This window comes from Dictyostelium discoideum (genome assembly GCF_000004695.1).
Source record: "Dictyostelium discoideum AX4 chromosome 3 chromosome, whole genome shotgun sequence".
In the NCBI taxonomy this organism is placed as follows: domain Eukaryota; phylum Evosea; class Eumycetozoa; order Dictyosteliales; family Dictyosteliaceae; genus Dictyostelium; species Dictyostelium discoideum.
The window spans coordinates 2,922,867-2,945,366 of record NC_007089.4 but is presented as its reverse complement, the minus strand read 5'-3'; the positions used below and the strand labels follow the sequence as shown (position 1 = coordinate 2,945,366).

General features: G+C 21.5%; 7 protein-coding genes, 1 non-coding gene and 2 pseudogenes across 8 annotated transcripts in view; 8 read left to right on the top strand and 2 right to left on the bottom strand.

Annotated features, from left to right (window-relative positions):
- DDB_G0280369 (hypothetical protein) overlaps window positions 1–2,411 on the top strand; it is a gene marked incomplete at both ends in the record, with an annotated part of 4,645 nt that extends 2,234 nt beyond the window's left edge. The window contains one exon of the mRNA XM_636154.1: window positions 1–2,411. This exon is cut by the window's left edge and continues 453 nt beyond it. Within this exon, the coding sequence (XP_641246.1) occupies window positions 1–2,411 (2,411 nt within the window).
- A 1,294-nt stretch (window positions 2,412–3,705) lies between these two features.
- DDB_G0280107 (hypothetical protein) lies at window positions 3,706–4,229 on the top strand (the record flags this gene model as incomplete). Its single annotated transcript, XM_636153.1, has 2 exons — window positions 3,706–3,832; window positions 3,988–4,229. 2 exons carry the CDS (start codon window positions 3,706–3,708, stop codon window positions 4,227–4,229), a joined length of 369 nt encoding a protein of 122 aa, XP_641245.1.
- Window positions 4,230–4,649: 420 nt separating this feature from the next.
- tRNA-Gly-GCC-4 lies at window positions 4,650–4,720 on the bottom strand. Its single transcript has one exon. It is a non-coding gene; the product is annotated as a tRNA-Gly (tRNA).
- A 557-nt stretch (window positions 4,721–5,277) lies between these two features.
- Window positions 5,278–7,145, top strand: DDB_G0280105 (peptidase S10 family protein; the record flags this gene model as incomplete). Its single annotated transcript, XM_636152.1, has 3 exons — window positions 5,278–5,793; window positions 5,882–6,035; window positions 6,124–7,145. The coding sequence occupies 3 exons, from the start codon at window positions 5,278–5,280 to the stop codon at window positions 7,143–7,145; spliced, it is 1,692 nt and encodes a 563-aa protein (XP_641244.1).
- Window positions 7,146–7,424: 279 nt separating this feature from the next.
- Window positions 7,425–7,961, bottom strand: DDB_G0280103 (hypothetical protein; the record flags this gene model as incomplete). The annotated part of the gene is made up of 2 exons (XM_636151.1): window positions 7,425–7,784; window positions 7,923–7,961. The coding sequence occupies 2 exons, from the start codon at window positions 7,959–7,961 to the stop codon at window positions 7,425–7,427; spliced, it is 399 nt and encodes a 132-aa protein (XP_641243.1).
- A 1,483-nt stretch (window positions 7,962–9,444) lies between these two features.
- Window positions 9,445–10,746, top strand: DDB_G0280101 (annotated as a pseudogene; the record flags this gene model as incomplete).
- Window positions 10,747–11,074: 328 nt separating this feature from the next.
- On the top strand, window positions 11,075–12,823 carry DDB_G0280099 (annotated as a pseudogene; the record flags this gene model as incomplete).
- An 859-nt stretch (window positions 12,824–13,682) lies between these two features.
- Window positions 13,683–15,315, top strand: DDB_G0280097 (PA14 domain-containing protein; the record flags this gene model as incomplete). Its single annotated transcript, XM_636148.2, has 4 exons — window positions 13,683–13,897; window positions 13,972–14,189; window positions 14,274–14,552; window positions 14,645–15,315. The coding sequence occupies 4 exons, from the start codon at window positions 13,683–13,685 to the stop codon at window positions 15,313–15,315; spliced, it is 1,383 nt and encodes a 460-aa protein (XP_641240.2).
- A 424-nt stretch (window positions 15,316–15,739) lies between these two features.
- On the top strand, window positions 15,740–16,463 carry DDB_G0280095 (hypothetical protein; the record flags this gene model as incomplete). Its single annotated transcript, XM_636147.1, has 4 exons — window positions 15,740–15,745; window positions 16,091–16,128; window positions 16,178–16,200; window positions 16,273–16,463. 4 exons carry the CDS (start codon window positions 15,740–15,742, stop codon window positions 16,461–16,463), a joined length of 258 nt encoding a protein of 85 aa, XP_641239.1.
- A 1,428-nt stretch (window positions 16,464–17,891) lies between these two features.
- Window positions 17,892–21,657, top strand: gacGG (regulator of chromosome condensation domain-containing protein; the record flags this gene model as incomplete). Its single annotated transcript, XM_636146.1, has 2 exons — window positions 17,892–17,901; window positions 18,056–21,657. The coding sequence occupies 2 exons, from the start codon at window positions 17,892–17,894 to the stop codon at window positions 21,655–21,657; spliced, it is 3,612 nt and encodes a 1,203-aa protein (XP_641238.1).
- Between the last annotated feature and the right edge of the window lie 843 nt (window positions 21,658–22,500).

Here is a 22,500-nt window from a genome sequence, read left to right as displayed (position 1 = left end):
TTAAACATGGTGCGCTGGTAAATGCTAAAACTAATTCAAAAGTTACTCCATTGGAATTGGCAATTAGAGTCAATAGAATGTGGTGTGTTGAAACTTTAATTCAATGGGGTGCCGATCTAAATTTAGCTGATAAACAAGGTAGATCACCACTACATTGGGCTGTGTTTTTAGGTGATCCTAAATTACTCTCACTTTTGGTTAAATATGGTTGTAGTGATAAAAATGTAGATAAAAAACCTTGTCCAATCATATCCTTTAATAATAGAACTAAAAGAAATTCAAATGAATTATTAAATGCTAATAATAATAATAATAGTAATAATAATAGTAATAGTAATAATAATAATAATAATAATAATAATAATAATAATAATAATAATAATAATAATAATAATAATAATAATAATAATAATAATAATAATAATAATAATAATAATAATAATAATAATAATAATAATTTAGAATATGTATCATCTGAAAATAATAATGATTATACTGGAAATGATCATATTGAACAAAATAATTCACAGTCTACAACAACAACACCATCATCGTCATCATTACCAATAATAACCACAACATCATCATCATCATCAGCAGTATTATCATCATCTCCATCATCATCATTAAATAGTAATAATAATAATAGTAATAAGAAATCAATTACACCATTAAAAATTAATATAGTTGATCAAGATGGATTTACACCATTACATAAAGCAATTATTAGAGGTAAAGGATCATTTGTAAAATTATTATTAGAGAAAGGAGCAGATCCAACCATTTTTACAAAAGATAATAGAAATGCATTACATTTATCAGTTTCAGCCAATGAATATTATATAACTCAATTGATATTGGATTATTGTGATAAGACAACAGAGTTGTTTAGTTTAGATAATCAACATCAAACACCACTTCATAAATCTGTAGTTAATGGTAATTTAAAGATGCAAGAACTTTTAGTTAGTCGTGGTGCTGATGTAAATGATGGTTACTTTAATTCAACACCCGCAATTCATGAAGCAGTTAAAAAAAATGATATCCTTTGTATCATTTATCTATTACAAAATAATGCTGAAATTCATAAATCTCCAAAACTTTTAATGAATTTATTATCAAAGAAAATTAGAGCTTTAAAAAATATAAATTCAAATAATAATAATAACAATAATAACACTAATAATAATAATAGTAGTAATAATAGTAATAGTAATAATAATTCAAATGATAATCAAATTCCAATGTGCTCATTAGGTAGAGATATGTCATATTTAGTAAATAATCCATTATATAAAGATATTACATTTATTGTTGAAGATAAACCAATTTATGCATGGAGAGGTATACTTTGTGCAAGATCAGATTATTTTAGGGCAATGTTTGAAACACCATTAAAAGAAAGTTTAGAATCAGAAATTAAAATTGAATCTGTACCACATTCAACATTTTTATTAGTTATGCAATATTTATATACTGGTGAAATTGAATCTTTATCTTTAAACAATTTAGATATCGAAAATAATAATAGTAATTATAGTAATAACAGCTCTGATGCTAATAATTTTGATACCAACAACAATAATAATAATAATATAAATAATAATAATAGTAATAATAATGATAGCACATTAACAAATTCAAATGGTATTGAGAATGATGGTGATAATAATAATATTAATATTAATAGTAATAATCAATTTAGCAATAATGATAATGATAATATAAATAATAATAATAATAATAATAATAATAATAATAATAATAATAATAATAATAATAATAATAATAATAATAATAATAATATTAATATTGAAGAATATAATAGAAATAACTATAATAATAATAATAATAATAATAATAATATACAATCAAATGGATTAGGATTTGAAGATTATATTCAATTATTTATTGCGGCAAATAGATTTATGATTACAAGATTAAAAATGATTTGTGAAACTTTAATTATAAAGAAATATAGTATCGATAATATTTATAGTATTTTCAAATTAACAGAAATTTATGAATCATCATTCTTGTTGGATGAGGCTGTTAGATTCTTTTCTGAAAATTTTCAAATCATTGACGAAGCAAATTTCATCTTAAAAATGCCTTCTTTTAGAAAATCATTGTTGGATATTTTCAAACGTTCTTTAATGTCAAATAATAAAAATGCATGCAATATTAGTGCTTTTAATTTTGAATCTGATATTGTAACTTCAAATAATAGCAGTTTTATTAAAAACAGTACTTCGAACATTAATAATCATTCAAATTTTGATAACAACAGTGATGGTGATAATGATAATAATAACGATAATAATACCAATAATAATAATAATAATAGTGAAAACAACAATAATAATATTAATAATAATGATGAAAATGATAACCAAAATCATGATGATTAGATATTCTAATCTGGAATTGTAAAAAAAAAAAAAAAAAAAAAAAAAAAATTAAAAAGTAAAAAATAAAAGAACATATTTATTGAATTTAAAAATTTAAATAATTTGTGACCATTGTTTAATTTAATCTCTATAATCTCAAATAATTAGTTTTCTTTTTTTATTTAAACACAGTCTTTTGATATTTAAGTTTTGATATTTTTGTTTGTTTTTTGTAATTCTTATTATTAGAAATTATTTTTTATTAAATCAAAGAATGACAAGGAAATATCTTAAAAAAAATAATTACTTATATATCATATTAATATATTGAAGTTTTAAAATCTAAAAAATTGAATCAAAAATTAAAAAGGATGTACTTCAATTCAATTCCATTTCTAGTTTTTTTTTTTGTATGGTGATAGCTATTTTATATAAGTAATAGAATTTTAAAATCAATTTTTTTTTTTATTTTATTATTCCACAAACAAAAAAAAAAAAAAAATTAATTAAAATTAAATCGTATATCACAACAATTTCAAAAAAAGCACCAAAAATTAAATTAGTGCTTAAAAAAATAAAAAAAATACATATGTTTATTTATATTTAAAAAAAAAAAGGGGATAATTTTTTTATTTTTATTTTAATATAATTTTTCTTTTTTTTTTAATTAATTTTTTTATTTATTTTTCATTATTCATTCAAGATTCAACATTATATAATAGTTGTTCTATTGCACACCAACTTTTATCAATTTTTTTTTTAAAAAACGAATAATATTAATATTACATCTATGTTTAGTATATTAAAGATATGGATTATTATCAATCAAAAAATAGTTATCGTTTATAGTCCAATTATTGTTTTTAAAATATGAAAGAAAATCAATCATATTCAATCACAATAAATAAGAGTTTAATTTTTTGCGTACACATAATATTTTTATATTTTTATATATTTTAACATTTTTTCAAATCTAAAATAATAATAATAATGATATTATCTATTGGATTTGAAGAGCCAAAAAAAATGGCTAGCTTTGGACATTAATCAAAAAGGGAAACAATGATTTTGCACCATATACTAAAGAGTTGAAAAAGATTAAAAAATGGGATTCAACAACTTCAACTCATTAAATTTGATGGAAATATATTTGTCAATATTTCAAATTTTGGAAAAATAGAAAATCAATTAAATTTCATTAAAAATGTATTATTATAATTTTAAAAATTCCAACAGAAAAATTTAAATATTAAATTTAATATTAAATTTTTTTTTTTTTTTTATGTTTAGGATATGCAACTTTTTGTTGATTATAATGGATTTGTATTGGAGAAGCATGTTGATGTTAAAAAAAGGTACATTCACGGATTTTTCATATTTATTAAATGGATTGGTTATTATTGATAAGGCAAATTCATGCCAACAACCAGATTGTTCATTAAGTAAATTAAGACAACTTCAATTAACTCCAATGATAATTATTAATACATGAAGTAAATTTTAAATCAAAAACAAATGATCAATCATTTCAAAAATGTATTCATTACTTTGAAATACCATTATTTTATATAGTAATTTTAATTCAAATTTATAATAGAGATGTATCAACAAGTGGCAATTTTAAAGTTAGTTGTATTTCAGCATATTATTAGTACAGTCGATCAAATATCAATTATTTCATTTGGATCACAACAATTAACTGTAGGTGATTTTAACAAATACAATACTTTATCACATAATGGTACACCAATAACTGGAACCTTGCATAATAATCATAATTTTAATAATATTCAAAATAATTCAATCTATATGATTACCCTAGCTCCTGGAATACAATAAGATTTTCAAGTTAATTTTCATTGTTTTATTATTTATTTAAGGAGATAACTTGGATCTTTCAAAAGAGTTAATTTTAAATTTTTTGCCTTTTCAATATAATCTAAAATGGTTAGCATTTGTTAAGAAGTGTTGATAATAAGAGTTTTTTACCACATAATCATTTGGAGGTAAAAAAGAAATTTATCCATAAATTTTTATTAATTCAACTTATAATTCATCAAACTTTGGTGATTCAATAAAAAAGAATCAAATATACTAATCATTATTAATTAAAAAAGCAAAAGAATTAATTAATTTTAAAAACTACCAGTTGATCATGATTAATTAGAGGAAAAAAGAATCTTTTTTTTTTTTTCTAAATCGGTGTAGAGGAAAAAAGAATCGAACCTGTGATTTTATTGGGGGTACCTTAAAAAATTGTGCGTATGCTGGGAATCGAACCCAGTTCGCATCCGTGGCAGGGATGCATCATACCACTAGACCACATACGCTTTTTTATATTTTTTTTCAAAAACAACCAAAATTGGCGGTTTTTTTAAAAACAGATCTAATTCAAAAAAAAAAAATGGTTTTTTTTATGATTATTATTTTGTTTAAGAAAAAAAAAAAACATTTTTTTATAAAATAAAATACTAAATTTTATTAAATAAAGAAGATTCTGAAGGTGGATAGAATTCTTATTTTTTTTTTTATTTTTTTTTTTTTATTTTTTATTTTTTTTTTTCTAAATTAAATTTTAAAATACTTTTTTATCTGCAAAAATAAAAATTAAAAATTATTTGGTTGTAAAAAAAAAAAAAAAAGTTAAAAAGAATTCTGTCACACTTCAGAATCTGTTTACAGAAAAAAAAAAAAAATAAATTATTTTTTAAGATTGCAAAAGAAATTTCCAGCGAATAAAAAAAATCTTTTTTTTAATTTTTTTTTTTTAAAAAAAATAAAAAAAAAAATCATTTTTTGTTATTTAAACAGCGTTTTTTTTTTTTTTATTTTTTTTTTTTAAAACAGTTTACAAACAAAAAAAAAAAAAAAAAAAAAATCTAAAAAAATGAATATTAAAATAATTTTATTATCAATTATTTTAATTATTCAATTATTATTATTAAATAATAATGGTGGTATTGTTGAATCTAAAATAAATTTTAGTAAAAGAAAACAAACCGATAGAAAACCAAATCCTTCACCAAAAACATATACAAAAGAATATTATGATAATAAATATTTAAAATCATTAAAAAATGTTAAACAAACTCCAAATGATTTCCTTGTAACCGATTTACCAGGTCTTGATAATGGTATTTTAACATCATTTTCAGGTTTATTAACAACCAATGAAACTAGTGATGGTAATTTATTCTTTTGGTTCTTCCCAGCCAATGAAACCGTTATTAATCCAATGGATGCACCATTATTAGTTTGGTTAAATGGTGGTCCAGGTTGTAGTTCAATGGATTCAGTTTTCATTGAAACTGGTCCACTCAGATTTATTGGTGATTCTGATAATTCTGATAAATTTTATATTAATCCATGGAGTTGGCATAATTCTGCAAATATGTTATATATTGTAAGAAATTTTTTTTTTTTTTTTTTTTTTTTCTAAACACTTTTTTATTATTTTAAAAATATTAATAAAAATTTAAATAAATAAATAGGATCAACCATTTGGAACAGGTCTTTCATTCGTTAGTGATAATGATGGTTTAGTTACAAATGATTTAGAAATTAATCAAAACTTTTATCAATTTATTCAAGAATTTTTCCAAATTTTTTCAAATTATTCAACTTTACCATTTTTCATTTCTGGTGGTATGTTTTTTTTTTTAAAAAAAAAAAAAAAAAAAAAAAAAAAAAGAATTAAAATATTAATATTTATTAAAATTTTAAAAATAAATAGAAAGTTATGCAGGACATTATATTCCACATATGGCAAGTTATATTTTAAATATGAATGAAAATTTATCAAAAGATTCAATTAAAATTAATCTTCAAGGTGTTGCAATTGGTAATGGTTATACTCATCCAACAACTCAAATTAATTCATATCGTGAATTTGGATATTATGCAACTGGTATCATTGGTCAAAGACAATATAACAATTATGAAAATCTTAATAATCTTTGTCAAGAACAACTCTCACAAGGTAATTACAACTCTGATGAATGTGCAAATGTTTTTAATACACTTTTGGATGATTCCGGTTCAAGTAATACTTCTCAAGTCAATATGTACGATTATAGATTAAACGATCCAACAGCAGGTAACAACTGGCCATTACCAGGTATCAATCAAGAATTTGTTTATTTGAATCGTGATGATGTTAGAAGTGCAATTCATGCAACAGTGACACCACATCAATGGAATGAGTGTAATGATACTGTAAATGGGTTACTTACAAATCAAGATGAAAGTTCATTATATTTATTCCCAGAATTGTTATCAAATATTAGAGTTTTAATTTATAATGGTCAATTCGATGTAATTTGTAACCATGTTGGTACTACTGAATATTTAAATCAAATTGAGTGGGATTACACTCAAGAATGGTCAGATGCACCACGTTTCACATGGACATCAGTTGGTACTGATGGTTCACTTCAATCTGGTGGTTATGGTAAAACAGCTGCAAATTTAACCTTTGTTTTAGCATTAGGTGGTAGTCATATGTATCCAATGAATATGCCTTCAACTTCATTCGATATGATCACTAGATTCTTAAAGAATAAATCATTCAATGATTTACCACAATCTATTGGTATTGATGCTCCATCAACTCCAAAACCTGTCCCACTCACATTGGGTGCTTGGATTGGTATCACCGTTGGTGGTTGCGCCTTTGGTTTCTTAGTTGGGGGTTTAATCATTTATATAATAATGAAAAAATCAAGTAAAAATGGTTATTATAAAGTTATACAATAAAAATAATAATAATTTATAATTATTGAAAAAAAAAAAAAAAGTTATTTTTTAAATTAATTTTTTATAAATAAATATGTTTTTTATTTTATTTTTATTCAAATAATTTTTTTTTTTTTTTTTTTTTTTTTTTCTTTATATTGGATTTACAATAAAAAAAAAAATATAAAATAAAAGTTTGTTTTTTTTTTGGATTTGGTTATTTACAATATTTTTTTGTTTGTTTCTTTCTATATACATTTGGGTTTGATTTTTTTTTTTTTTTAATAATTATTATTTATATTATTCAATATTTTTAAAATCATTTGTTTTATTTAAACAAATTAAACCATCTAAAATATGATCAGTAGCCATGTGAATATCAAAACAACGATCACTTTTGAAAAAGAACTTTCTTTTATCTTTTAAAATAATTTCCCATTCTGTCCAACTATCTTTAAGATTGAATTGTTGAATTTGTAACCAACCAATTTCTTCAATAATATCAGATTCATCACCTGCTATAATTTTAATTGAATCTTCACAAATTGCTAATATTCTTGGTTGTAATGTTTTACCTTTTGAAAATGTATTTGAATTTAGAAATTGATCAACTTTAAATCTACTCTCTGATAATGCACAAAGATGAGCTTGATCAGATCTCTATAGGTTTTTAATTTTATTATTATTTTTTTAAAAAATTAATTAATTTTTAAATTTTAAATTTTTTTTTTTTTTTATTTTTTTTTTTTTTTTATAATAATTTTTAATTCAAATAAATTTTTTTTTTTTTAATTTTACCTTTTGTGATTTTTTAAATACATTAAAACCAATTTTCATTTTTTATTTCTTTTTTTTTTTTTTTTTTATTAAAAATTTAATTTAATATAATTTTAATATAGTTTTTATAAATAAATTGTTTAAAAGAGGGAAATGAATAAATAAATAAATAAATGAAAAAATAAATAAATAAATAATATATTTTTTTTTTTATTTTTTTTTTTTTATGATTTAAATAATTTAAAATAATTAAATTGATTTATAATTTTTTAAAAAAAATGAAATTTATTATGAGAATGATTATTTAAACCTATCTAATATATTATTTTTATTTTTTTAATTTTTAATCAAATGTGAGTGGTATTTGTCTATATTTATATTATTAAAAAAATTGAAATTTTAATATTTAAATAGCATAAAAAAAAAAAAAAAAAAAAAAAATTATGAATAGTTTTATTAATTAAAAAATAAAATTATTTGAACTCTAATAGATTGAAAATTATTTTAATTGAATGAAAAAATAAAATAAAATAAAATAAATTAAATAAAATAAAATAAAATTAAAATAAATTAAATAAAAAAAACAGAGGGTGTGTAGTTTGAAGGAAAGAGAGATAATAATTTCGAATATGATGGGATAAAGTTAATTATTTTATTTAGGTGTTGTGTGAGTGAGTATATGTGAGAATGTAATTTTTTTTTTTACAACCAAGTATAAAATTATAATTGTAAATTAATTTTTTGAAAAATTATAAAATAAAATTTTGTTTTATACAACACTTAAAAAAAAAAAAAAAAAAAATAATAATAATAATAATAATTAAAAATAAAATAAAAATAAATTATTATTAATTTCAAAAAATTTATTTTTAGATGGGGTGTGTTGTTTTTGTGAGTTAATGTGTGTGTGTGTTTATTTTAACATCACTCACACTTTTTTACTTTAATTTTTTTTTTTTTTTCTTTTTTTTTTTTTTTTAAAAAATAATTTCAAAATAAAAAATCTTGGGTAAACAGATTTTAATAGTGAACTAATTACGGGCCTAACAGAAAAAAAAAAATTTTGATTTCAGTGTTTTTTTTTTTTTTTATTTTAAAATTCATCCAAATGTTTCAAAAAATTGAGAATTTGATAAAAATAGTTTTATTAATTTATTTATTTTTTTTCTTAATTTATTTTTAGTAATTATTTTTTTTATTTATAATTCTAAATCTAATTATTATTAAATATTTTTTTTTAAAAAAAAAAAAAAAAAAAAAAAAAAACCAATCTCATTAATAACAATATTAAAAATTTATTCCCAATTTAAAATAATAATTATAATAATGACAATACTAAAATATTTTTCAAATATTAAAAATAATTTTTAACTGGATATAAATCTAAACTGTCTAGTATTTGGGTTGTTTTTTTTTAAAATAAAAAAAAGTAAAAAAAAAAAATTATAAAAAAAAAAATAAAAAAAAAAAAAATCTTAAAAAAAAAAATAAAAAAAAAAGAATCAATTTAAATTTCCTAAAAAATCAAACAAAAACTAAAAAAATGAAAAAAAATTTATTTATATTTTTAAGTTTATTTATAGGTTCGTGCTTTTCCCAAAAATTCTATGTTCCATATAAAGTTTATGACTTTTACCATCGCAACCTGGATTTAATATCAACTATACTAAATACTCAAATGATAAATCAATCAAATCAACTGGTTTAGTTAAAAAATTATTAAATCCAAACACTCATAAACCTGAATATTGGTATGTAATAATTATTTAATTATTAATTTTTTTTCCAATGTTAATAGTTGTGCAAATGAAAAATTTAATTTTATTTCCAATGAAGAAAAATATGATCAATCGTTTATTAGAACTCCTGGATTATCAAAAGATGTAATCAATACATTCACTTTTAATCCAGTCCATTATTCAAATGGAAAAGTTAAATATGTTGTTACTCTAAAACCATTTACTCCAATTAAAGGAAAACGTTGGAATGAAGGTGTATCTGGTGAGAATAGATATTGTAAGCTTTTATCAAAAATAATATTTAAAAAATATTAATTATTAATATTTTTTTTTTTTTTTTATTTTTTTTTTTTTTTATATTAATAATTATAGGGTGCATTGAAGGACATTATAAATTCAAATATCAAGTGAGTAAAAAAACTTCTTATTTCTTTTCATTGTGTGCAGGAGGTGATATATCAGCATTTATCGATGGTAAATTGGCATTTGAATTTGCAGGTACTGGTAATCCTGATTCCGCAGTAAATCATAAAAACTTAAATCTTGAAGTTGGCAAAACCTATCCATTTGATTTCTTTATGTGCCAAAGATTTGATCAAAATAAACCATTTGTTTATCTCCAATTTGATACACCATTTGTATTTCAATGCAGTAAGTATTATTATTTTTTTCAAAAAAAAATACTAAGAAAAATTATAAAATATTGATTAATTTGAAAAAAAATAAAAAAAAAAAGATAATATTCCAGGGGTTAATGATGATGTTTGTCCACCACAATGCGTACCTGAAAAAGATTGTAATGGTAATAATCTATGTACAATTGATACCTGTCCACCCCATCATTTCAAATTCCTGTAGGTTCAAGTTTTGAGAGTTATTGTACACATACTCTGATAGAATGCGATAATTCAAATAAATGTAAACCAAATTCTTGTAATGTTAAAAATGGAAAATGCGAACAATTACCAGAAATAAAATGTCCACCAAAGAAAACAATTGATTTATTAGGAATTGGTGTTGGTTGTCAGCCTGAAATGTGTGAACCATCTTCTGGTAATTGCATTCCTGATTCTTCTAAAGGACTTTTAGATAAATTACTTTGTTGAAATTAATTTATTTTTTTATTTAATCATTTACTTTACAACCAATAATAAAAAATAATAATTTAATAGTTTTTTAAAATAGAAAAAACAAACAATTGGAAAAATTGTGAACTTTCATTTTATAAAATTAATTATAATTATTATTATTCACACATTTTAGTGTGGTATATTTCCGATTTTAAAAAAATTACAACTTCTTTTTATTAAATATTACATAATTAAGTATTTTTAAAAAATTAAATATGATGATTAAAATTACAATAAATTAATCTTTTACAATTTATTCTTTCTTAATTTTATTAAAAAAAAAAAAAAAAAGAAAAAAAAATAAATGGATAAAATAATTATTTAAGTAAATTAATTATTATATTATTTTAAAATATTAATTAAAATGAAAATCAGTTTAATTGTAGTAATTTTAACTATATTAAAAAATTGTTATTGTGAAACATCTTTTTTTGCTCCATATAAGGTATATGATTTTAAAATCTTCTCAACCTGGATTTAATATTAACTATACTCAATGTTCATCAAATTCAATAGGAAATTATGGTTTAGTTAAACAAAATTTAAATCCTTTTTTTAATAAACCTGAATATTGGTAAGTGTGTTTGTGTATTAATTTTTTATTTATTTTATTTTTATTATTTTATAAAAAACACTAAATTATTTAAATAGTTTTAGTTGTGAAGATTGTAAATTTAAATTTATTGATAATCAAAATGTTTATGATCAATCATTCATTTCAAATGAAGATTCAACAAAGAATATTATTGACCAATTTAAATTTTATCCCACTTACTATGAAAACGGAATTGTTCTTTATCAAATCTTTATTAATCCATTTTACCCGATTAATGGAAAGGGTTGGAATGAAGGTGAACAAGAAAATAACCTATTTTGTAAGTAATGATATTAATTTTAACAATATATCATTTTTAAATTATATTATTTATTTATTTTTATTTTTTACATACTTAAAAAGGGTGTATGGAAGGTCATTATAAATTCAAATATAATATAAAAAAGAAAAAAACATCTGATTATTTTTCTTTTTATATTGGTGGTGAATATTCAGTATTTATTGATGGTAAATTGGTATTGGAATTTTCAGGTATAAGTGATCCTGAAATAAGTATAGATCATAAATGTTTAAATTTAACAAATGGTGAAACATATACATTTGATTTCTTTTCATGTCAAAGATTTGATGAATATAAACCATATAAATATGCTCTTTTTAAAACACCATTTGTTTTTGAATGTAGTATGTATTATTATTATAAATATTATTTTTAAAAAAATATTTATTTTATTTTTTTATTTTAATTTTAATTGTTTTTTTTTTTTTTATAAAAAAAAAAAAGATAATATTCCAGGAGTTAATGATGATGTTTGTCCACCACCACCACCACTATTACCAGATTGTAACAATATGACAACTTGTAATGATAATAATTTATGTACAATTGATTCTTGTCCATCTGATTTATCTAAATTGCCAAAAAATGCAAATGTTACTGAATATTGTACACATACTCCAATTAAATGTTCTAATAATGATGTTGATAATAAAAATAAATGTTTTAAATCATTAGGATGTGATCAAATTGATGGAATTTGTAAAACTGAACCAATTTCATGTGATGATGGTAATCTAGGTACAATTGATAAATGTTATCCAAATATTGGGTGTACTAATAACTATACTATTTGCCCACCCGATAATAAATGTACTAAATCATTAGGATGTGATAAAAGTGATGGAATTTGTAAAACTGAACCAATTTCATGTGATGATTTTAATCCTTGTACAATTGATAAATGTGATATAGAAATTGGTTGTACACATTCACCAGTTTTATGTAATGATCCAGATTTATGTAAATCTGTTGGATGTGATAAATCCACTGGAAAGTGTAAACTCTTTTCAACTAGAAAGTGTCCTCCAAAGAAAACTATTGGTTTATTAGGTCTTGGATTTATTTGTCAATTAGAAAAATGTGAGCCGACTAGTGGAGATTGTGTTATTGATTACTCTGGTGGTTTTCTTGATCATTTAGTATGTCATGACAAATAAAACCTAAAAAAAAAAAAAAAACTTGTTTGTTAGAAATAATATACAAAAATTATGTTGTAATTTTGAGTGGTGGTGGGTTAAAGAAAAATAAATATTATTGGCAATTATTTGGGGGGTGGAGTAAAAAAATATTTTGTGATATTATTATTATTATTATTTTCCTATACACTGCATTAATTGTTTTATTAATTTTATTTTTTATAACAGTTTTAATTTTTTAATATTATTTAGTAAATAATGATAATATTAAAAATTTAATGTGTATTTATGATATTACTTGTGATGAAATAATTTATGTACAATTGATAAATGTGATAAAGAAATTGGTTGTACTAATATTCCATTGAAATGTCTATCTTAAATTAAAATAGGAATTCTTGGTTTTGGACTTATTAAAAAAATAAAATTAAAAAATTAATTTTTTAATAAAAGAATCTTGAATAAACAGATTTTAAGAGTTTTTTTAATTTGAAATCAGGAAGTTTTTTTAGTTTTTAGTAATAATTATGTTTGTTTATTAATTATTCTCAAATTAACTATTAATACTTTTTTTTTTTTAAGAAAAAAAAAAAAAAAAAAATCTAACCTATTATTAGTTGATAACAGTTATAATATTTATTCATACAATTATAATTATAATAATGAGAATACTAAATTTTTTTTCCAATTTAAAAAATATATTTTAACTGGGTTTAAATCTAAAAAGAATAGAAGAAAAGTTTAGTATTTGTAAACACTACCAAAAAAAAAAAAAAAAAAAAATGTAATTAAAAAAAAAAAAAAAAAAAAGGGAATAAAAAAAAAAAAAAAAAAAAAGAAAATTTTTTTTTTCACTTTCCTACAAATTAAACCTAAAAAAATGAAAAAAGTTTTAATTTTAATTTTATTTTTAAGTTTATTTATATGTTCGTCCTTTTCCCAAAAATTCAATGTTCCATATAAAGTTTATGACTTTTTGCCATCGCAACCTGGATTTAATATCAACTATACTAAATATTCAAATGATAAATCAATCAAATCAACTGGTTTAGTTAAAAAACTATTAAATCCAAAAACTCATAAACCTGAATATTGGTATGTAATAATTATTTAATAATAATAATAATTATTGTTAATTTTTAATTTTTTTTTTTTTTTTAATTTGATAGTTGTGGAAATAGAAAATTTAATTTTATTTCCAACCAAAAAGAATATGATCAATCTTTTATGGGAAAACCTGGAATATCAAAAACTGTAATCAATACATTCACTTTTAATCCAGTCCATTATTCAAATGGAAAAGTTAAATATGCTGTTACTCTAAAACCATTTACTCCAATTAATGGAAAAGGTTGGAATGAAGGTGTATCTGGTGAGAATAGATATTGTAAGCTTTTATCAAAAATAATATTTAAAAAATATTAATTATTAATATTTTTTTTTTTTTTTTTTTTTATATTAATAATTATAGGGTGCATTGAAGGACATTATAAATTCAAATATCAAGTAAGTAAAAAAACATCTGATTTCTTTTCATTGTATGCAGGAGGTGATTTATCAGTATTTATCGATGGTAAATTGGCATTTGAATTTGCAGGTACTAGTAATCCTGATTCCGCAGTTAATCATAAAAACTTAAATCTTGAAGTTGGCAAAACTTATCCATTTGATTTCTTTATGTGCCAAAGATTTGATCAAAATAAACCATTTGTTTATCTCCAATTTGATACACCATTTGTATTTCAATGCAGTATGTATTATTTTTTTCCAAAAATGGAATTTCTGTTATGAAAATTTAAAATTTTAAAATATTGATTAATTTGAAAAAAAAAAAAAAAAAAGATAATATTCCAGGGGTTAATGATGATGTTTGTCCACCACCAACAAGACCACCAACAAAACCACCAACAAAACCACCAACAAAACCACCAACAAGACCACCAACAAGACCACCAACAAGACCACCAACAAGGCCACCACCAACAGAACCACCAACAAGACCACCACCAACAGAACCACCAACAAGACCACCACCAACAGAACCACCAACAAGACCACCAACAGAACCACCAACAAGACCACCAACAGAATCACCAACAGAACCACCAACAGAACCACCAAAAAGACCACCAACAGAACCACCAACAAAACCACCAACAGAACCACCAACAACACCACCACAATGTGTACCTGAAATAGATTGTAATGATAATAATCCATGTACAATTGATGCTTGCGCATTCCCATCAAATAAAACTCCAGCAGGTTCAAAAATTAACAATTATTGTACACATACCCCGATAGAATGTGATAATTCAAATAAATGTAAACCAAATTCTTGTAACGTTAAAAATGGAAAATGTGAACCATTACCAGAAATAAAATGTCCACCAAAGAAAGCTATTGATTTATTAGGAATTGGTATTATTTGTCAAAATGAAAAATGTGAACCATATTCTGGTAATTGCGTTCCTGATTTTTTAAAAGGACTTTTAGAAATTTTACTTTGCTAAAAAATATTTTTTTCAAATTAATTTACTTCACAATAAATAATAATAATTAAATATTTTTTAAAAAAATATACAATTCCAAAAAATTTTGAACTTTCATTTTTTTTATTAATTATTATTATTATTATTATTTTTATTTTTATTTTTATTTTTATTTTTATTATTATTTTTATTTTTATTTTTATTATCATTTACACATTTTAGTGCTTTACAATTTAATCCACTGGAAAGTGTAAACTTTTTTTTCTTTCAACTAGAAAATGTCCTCCAAAGAAAACTATTGGTTTATTAGATCTTGGATTTATTTGTCAATTAGAAAAATGTGAGCCAACTAGTGGAGATTGTGTTATTGATTACTCTGGTGGTTTTCTTGATCATTTAGTATATCATTACAAATAAAATCTAAAAAAATAAAAATAAAAAATAAATGATAGTAATAATTAATAAAAAAATTGTGAACTTACATTATTTTTATTTTTTATTAATCTATTTAATTTTAATTATTTGAAAAAAAAAAAAAAAAAATTGATTTTGAAAATTAAAATAAACGGAAATTTAATATTCCAATAAAATAACCAAATAACAAAAACTATGTTGTAATTTTGAGTGGTGGTGGTGTTGTTGGTGGTGGGTTTGGTGGGTCAAAGTAATATAAACATTATTGACAATTATTTGGGGTGGAGTAAAATTAATATGGGATATTATTATTATTATTATTATTATTATTATTATTATTATTATTATTATTATTATTATTTTTTTTTTTATTATTATTAAGTATATTAATTGTTTTATTAATCTTATTTTTAAAATGAAGTTATTTTTTATAATAGTTTTAATAATTTTTTTAAAAAAAAAAATATAGTGAAGAATCAAATTATGGATATAGTGAATTTTTTAAAATTAAAAAAAATAAAAAAAATAAAAAAATTATTAAATAAATTTATAATATTAATTTAGGAATTAATGATGATAATATTAAAAATTTAAATCAGTGTATTGGTGATATTACCTGTGATTATAATAATTTATGTACAATTGATAAATGCGGTAAAGAAATTGGTTGTACTAATATTCCATTGAAATGTCTACCTAAAATTACAATAGGAATTCTTGGTTTTGGGCTATTGTGTCAATTAGAAAAATGTTAGCCAACAATTGGAGATTGTGTTGTTGATTATTCTAAAGGTATTTTTGATAAATTGATGTTGACTTTTAAAAAAAAAAAAAAAAGTAGATAATCTGGAAAAAAAAAATAAATAAAAAAAAGTAGGTTATTTGGAAAAAAAAAAATAAATAAAAAAAAATACAATATAATATAATATAATATAATATAATATAATATAATATAATATAATATAATATAATATAATATAATATAATATAATATAATATAATATAATATAATATAATATAATATAATATAATATAAAATAATATAATATAAAATAAAAAAATTAAATTAAAAGATATAAAAAAAAATAAAATAAAAAAAAAAAATTTTATTTTTTAATATTCTCTAAAAAAAATCTGGTAAACAATTTTATTAAAACTATCTATAAAACTATTAGGAAGGGTAATATAGGTGATTCTTGCTTTTTGAATAAATTGTTGCTTGTTGTTATTTTTTTTTTTTTTTTTTTCTTTTGGGTGAAAATTATTTATTGTGATATGATTTTATGATAATAATATCTAGAAAAAAAGACAAAAAAAAAAAAATATTAAAAAATATTAAAAAAAAATAAAAGTGGGGTGTAGATCAGTTATAATTATATTTTACTTTAATATCAAAGTTATGTTTTAATAAACTTTCCCCAGTTTCTGATTTTTTTTTTTTATTTTTTTTATTTTATTTTTTTTATTTTTTTTTTTATTAATTCTATTTTTAAATTAATTAATTAATCTATTTTTATCAACGAAATCAAACACCAACACTAATTATTTATTTTTGATTTTTTTTTTTTTTTTTTTTTTTTTTTTTTTTTCCAACCACCACACCATTATTTACAGGCTTTTAATTATGTATGATACACTCTTAATTTCTTGATATTGGATCGAATTATTAAAATAATAATATTATTATTATATTTATATTTATATTTTTTTATTTTCATACAATTTATTATTTTGGTTGCACAAATAAAATCACCTCATATTATTTTGTAGTATCCCATCAAATAACAAACTATCGTTATCTTTTTTTTTTTTTTTTTTTTTTTTATTTTAATTTTTTTCAATTTTTTTTTTTTTTTTTTTCAATATTTTTTTTTTTTATTATTTTTTTTTTTTTTTTTTTTTTTTTTTCAATTCCAAAAAACAAAAAAACCCAACAAACCTAAATCAACTTTTGTAAACAAATTATGTTTTACTTAAATCAATAAAAAATAAAAAACAAAATATAAACCATCAAAACAAAAAAAAAAAAAAAAAAAAACAAAAAAACAAAAAAAAAAAGAAAAAAAAAAAAAAAAAAAATTATTTTAAATAACATTAGTTTATCTTTTTTTTTTTTTTTTTTTTGAATTTAACATTATAGTTTTATAAATAAATAAATAAATAAATAAAATAAAAAAACAATAATGACAAAAAGTAAGAATTTTATATTTAAATATTAAAAAATATATATATTTTAAAATTTTTATTAATATATTTTTTTTTATTTACCCCCACATTCTCCACCCCACACTCCACCCCATCACACACCAAATTTGAATATTTATTTTATTATTTAATTTTATTTTAGAATCTCAAGAAAATATTTCATTACCACAAGGTGTATTATATTGTTGGGGTGATAAATTTAGTGGTAAACCAACATTTAATCCCTTAATACCAAATATATGTTTTATGGATAATGGATATAACCATAGTTTAGCATTAACAGAGACAGGAGAATTATATGGATGGGGAGATAATAGACATCATCAATTATCTAGTAATAAAGCGATAACAAGTATTGACAAACCCATTAAAATTCAAGTGATACCAAATCAAAGAGTGAAATCCATATCATGTGGTGGTAATTTCTCAGCGGCAATAATGGAGAATGGGCTACTCTATGTATGGGGCACACTAATTGAGGGTGGCAAATGCACAGAGTCGCCAACCAAGGTCGACCTATTGAAAGGTGTGACATGTGTATCGATTGGTATTAATCATTGTGCGGTTGTAGCCGACTCGCCTACTACACCAGAGAAACGATCCGTTTATACATGGGGCACCAACCGTAAGGGCCAGTTGGGGGTCGTGGGAGACTCGATCACCAATGCGCCACGTCGTGTCACATTGGGCAGTAAAGCGATATCAGTCTGTTGCGGCGAAGAGTTTACAGCAGCCATTGTCGAAGGTAATGAAGTGTTTGTGTGGGGTTATAATAAGAGTAGACAAATTTGTTCAAACAATAGCGATGAAATCATCTCTATACCCGTCAAACCATTTCTAGGTCGTGATATCGTAGAGTTATCATGCACCAAAAACTATATCGCCGCTAGATCAGGTGTTGGCAATGTTTGTGTTTGGGGTTCAAACGAACAAGTTTGTAGAATAGGTGATGATAAATTCATTAATTTTCCAAATAAAATCAAACAAATTTCAGCTTCAACAAGTCACATTTTAGTTTTATCAGAAAAGGGTGAAATATTTAGTTGGGGTAATAGTGAAGATAATCAATTATCACATAAATTGGATGTTAATAGTTCACCAAATATAAATTCAAGTAGTGGTACTACTACCCCCACCACCAACACCACCACTACTACAAAGAAATCAACATTACAATTTAATAATGTTTATCAATTAGAAGGTAGAAATGTTTTATCAGTTTATTCATGGGGTAAAAGTAGTGGTGCGATTATTGAACCTGGTAATTTTAGAGTGGATATTGCAGAAAGCATGAGAAGAAAGGATAATATTGGATCACCTGCACCATTATTTTTTAGAAAACTTGTAAATTATTTACGTGGTGAAAATTCAAAAGCTGAAGGTTTATTTAGGCTATCAGGTTCAATGGCAAGATGTGATGATTTAGAAAAAAGATTAGATTCAAATGAAATTTTCCCAATTAATAAATATGAACCATACGATGCTGCTGATATAATAAAACGTTATTTAAAAACTTTACCAGAACCATTATTAACAACACAATTATGTCAAAAATATGAAAAAGATATTTTAAATTTTCATAATAATAATATAAATTCAAATTCAAATTCTTCAAATCCAAATAATAATAATAATAATAATAATAATAATGATAAAATTGAAAATTTAATTTTAGAATGGATTGAAAAATTACCATTAGAAAATAGACAATTGTTAATTTATTTATTATCATTTTTACAAGAGATTTCATATAGTCAAATTAAATATCAAAAACAGAATGCAATGGGTGAAAAGAATTTAGCGATAGTATTTGCACCAAATATTTTAACACGTGGTGAAATTGGTAATGATGAAATCGTTGAAGATATGATTAGATTATTACCAACAATAATGAAACAGTATCCATTAATGGAGGATTTAATCATCATTGATCAAGCTCAACAATGTTTACGTGGTTCTCGTATACCTTATATAATAGATCATTGGATAAGAGTTACAAAAGAACGTGAAACTGCAAATAATTCTTTATTTAAACCTGAAATTATAAAAACAATTATAAACTCTATAGTTGAATGTACATTAGAAATTAAAAATAATCAAAATAATCAAAATAATCAAAAAGAAAATAATAATAATAATAATAATATAAATAATAGTAATAATAATAATACTAATAATACTAATATATCACCGACAACATTATCACCATCAACATTATCATCATCACAACAACAACAATCAACACCATCATCGTTAACATCATCACCATCACCATCACAGCGTAACAGTTTGTCAACTGGAAATATAGCAAATTCATTATCTTTATCATCAAACGCACTTTTTTCACCAAATTTTTTAAGTTCAAGCAAAGACGGAAATAATATAAACAATAATAATAATAATAATAATAATAATAATAATAATAATAATAATAATAATAGTAGTAATAGTAGTAGTAGTAGTGGGTCATCATTATCAAGTTCACCAAATTTATCACCAACAATTGTAAATAGATCAGGATATTCATTATCATTTAGTGGTGGTACACCAAGTTCAAGAGATTCAAGTGTTAATAATTTATTAAATACAAGTGGTGGTGCAATTCAGTCAATTCAAAGACAATTTGCAAATAGTGGCAGTAGTAGTAATAATAATAATTCAAATAACTCACCAAGTTTAATTGGTTCAAATTCAAGCCCAGCATTAACATTTTCAAATTCATCAGGTAATTTAATTGAAACAACTAAATTGTATGAAAAAGTTTTAGCATTAATTTTATCACCAGTTTTACCAATTGGTAGTATTATGAAAGTTTTACCATCAATATTTGAATTGGATACAAATAATGATTTATTCATTAGACTATTGACCACTATAAAGTTGGTACGTACAGTTAGATCGAATCTTGATGAATTCATACAACAACAATTGGTAATGATCAAAGAGATCAATCAATGCTCACAATTCATTGATAAAGCAAAACAGTTGAATGAAAATGTCGAATCTGTAATAACCGATCTTCTATACGTTGATGAGTCAATAAAATATTGGAAACAGGTGCAACCATTGATTCAGCTATATTCTCAACAAATTCAGTCATACTTTAAATGGTGGTTTGACCTATTAGAGAAATCAATGACTGAAACTGAAGAGAAGCTATTTAGAGCAAAGAAAGAATTTGATAAATTGGAAACTGAGAAAACCAAATTAGAGAAACAATTGAACCATTTGAATTCTGTCACTTTGGAAACTACCGACGAGCAAATCCTATTGAAAAAACAATTTGATCAGTGGTGTCTAATCAACCAGATAGAGAATTGTTCTAGAAAAATCGAAATTTCAAATCAAAATCTATCAAGAGTTAATCACGACTATTGCTCGATTCAATCCCATTTCGAAGCTTTTAAACCTCATCTTTTGATCGTTCAAGAGTTTGTATCGATCATTCTAAAATCTGTCTCTCTTTACATTGAGAAATTGGATCAAATTAAATCCAATACTCTTCAAATGTTCCCTCAATACTTTAACGCTTACATTGAATTAATCTTTACTCATCATCATGAAATTAAACAACAACAACAATTATCCATCATTAAATCTTTAGCTCATTCTATAACATTACAACATCAATTACTCTTTATTGAAAATGTTAATCAATCAAAATATCAAATCTCTTTAGAATTAGAAACTAAATTTAATTCTTTAAAAAGAGTAATTTTAGAAAATTTAAAAGATTCAAGATAAAATAAAATAAATTAAAAATAAAAAAATAAAAAATAAAAAAAAAATAATAATAATCACAAAAATAAAAAAAGAAAAAAAAAAAATAAAATAAAATAAAAATAAAAATAAAAATAATCCAAATATAGTGTATTTCTAAAAATAAAAATTGGCAACAAACTTTTTTTTTTTTTTATTTTTTTCAAACAATTTGTGTTTTTTTTTTTAGCGGTTACCCCTAAATTTTATTCTATTTAGTTTCTTTTGTTTGTTCTACACAGGTAAATGGGGTAGTCTGGAAAAAAAAAAATTGTTTATTTATTGGTGTTTTTTTCCATTGTATAAATTAAACTAAATCACTTCATAGAGAAACTTGATTATATTATGATTTCGATTTAAATCGAATGTTGTTGTCATATTTTAAATATTAATTATTTTTTTTTTGTTTTTTTGTTTTTAATTTTATATTTTTTTTATTTTTTAAGAATAACTTAATGTGTAAGTATTGAATTTAAAAAAATTTTTTTAATATATAATATTATTACTATATAGAAACCATTTTATAATTCTAAATATGTTAATAATTTTTTTTAAAAAAACAGAAAAACACATTTGTTGAATTGCAATAAAAAAAAATGATTTTTTTTTTTTTTTTTTTTTTTTTACCTACTATCTGGATAAATAAAGTTGATATTACTACCCCCACTCACCACAAGGCAAAAAAAAAAAAAAAAAATAAATAAAAAATAAAAAAAAAAATGATAATACTCATTAAAATACCCATATCAATATAAATATAACCACTGACAGTTTAATTTTTTTTTTTTATATTTTTTTATTTTTATCATTTTTTTTTTTTTTTTTTTT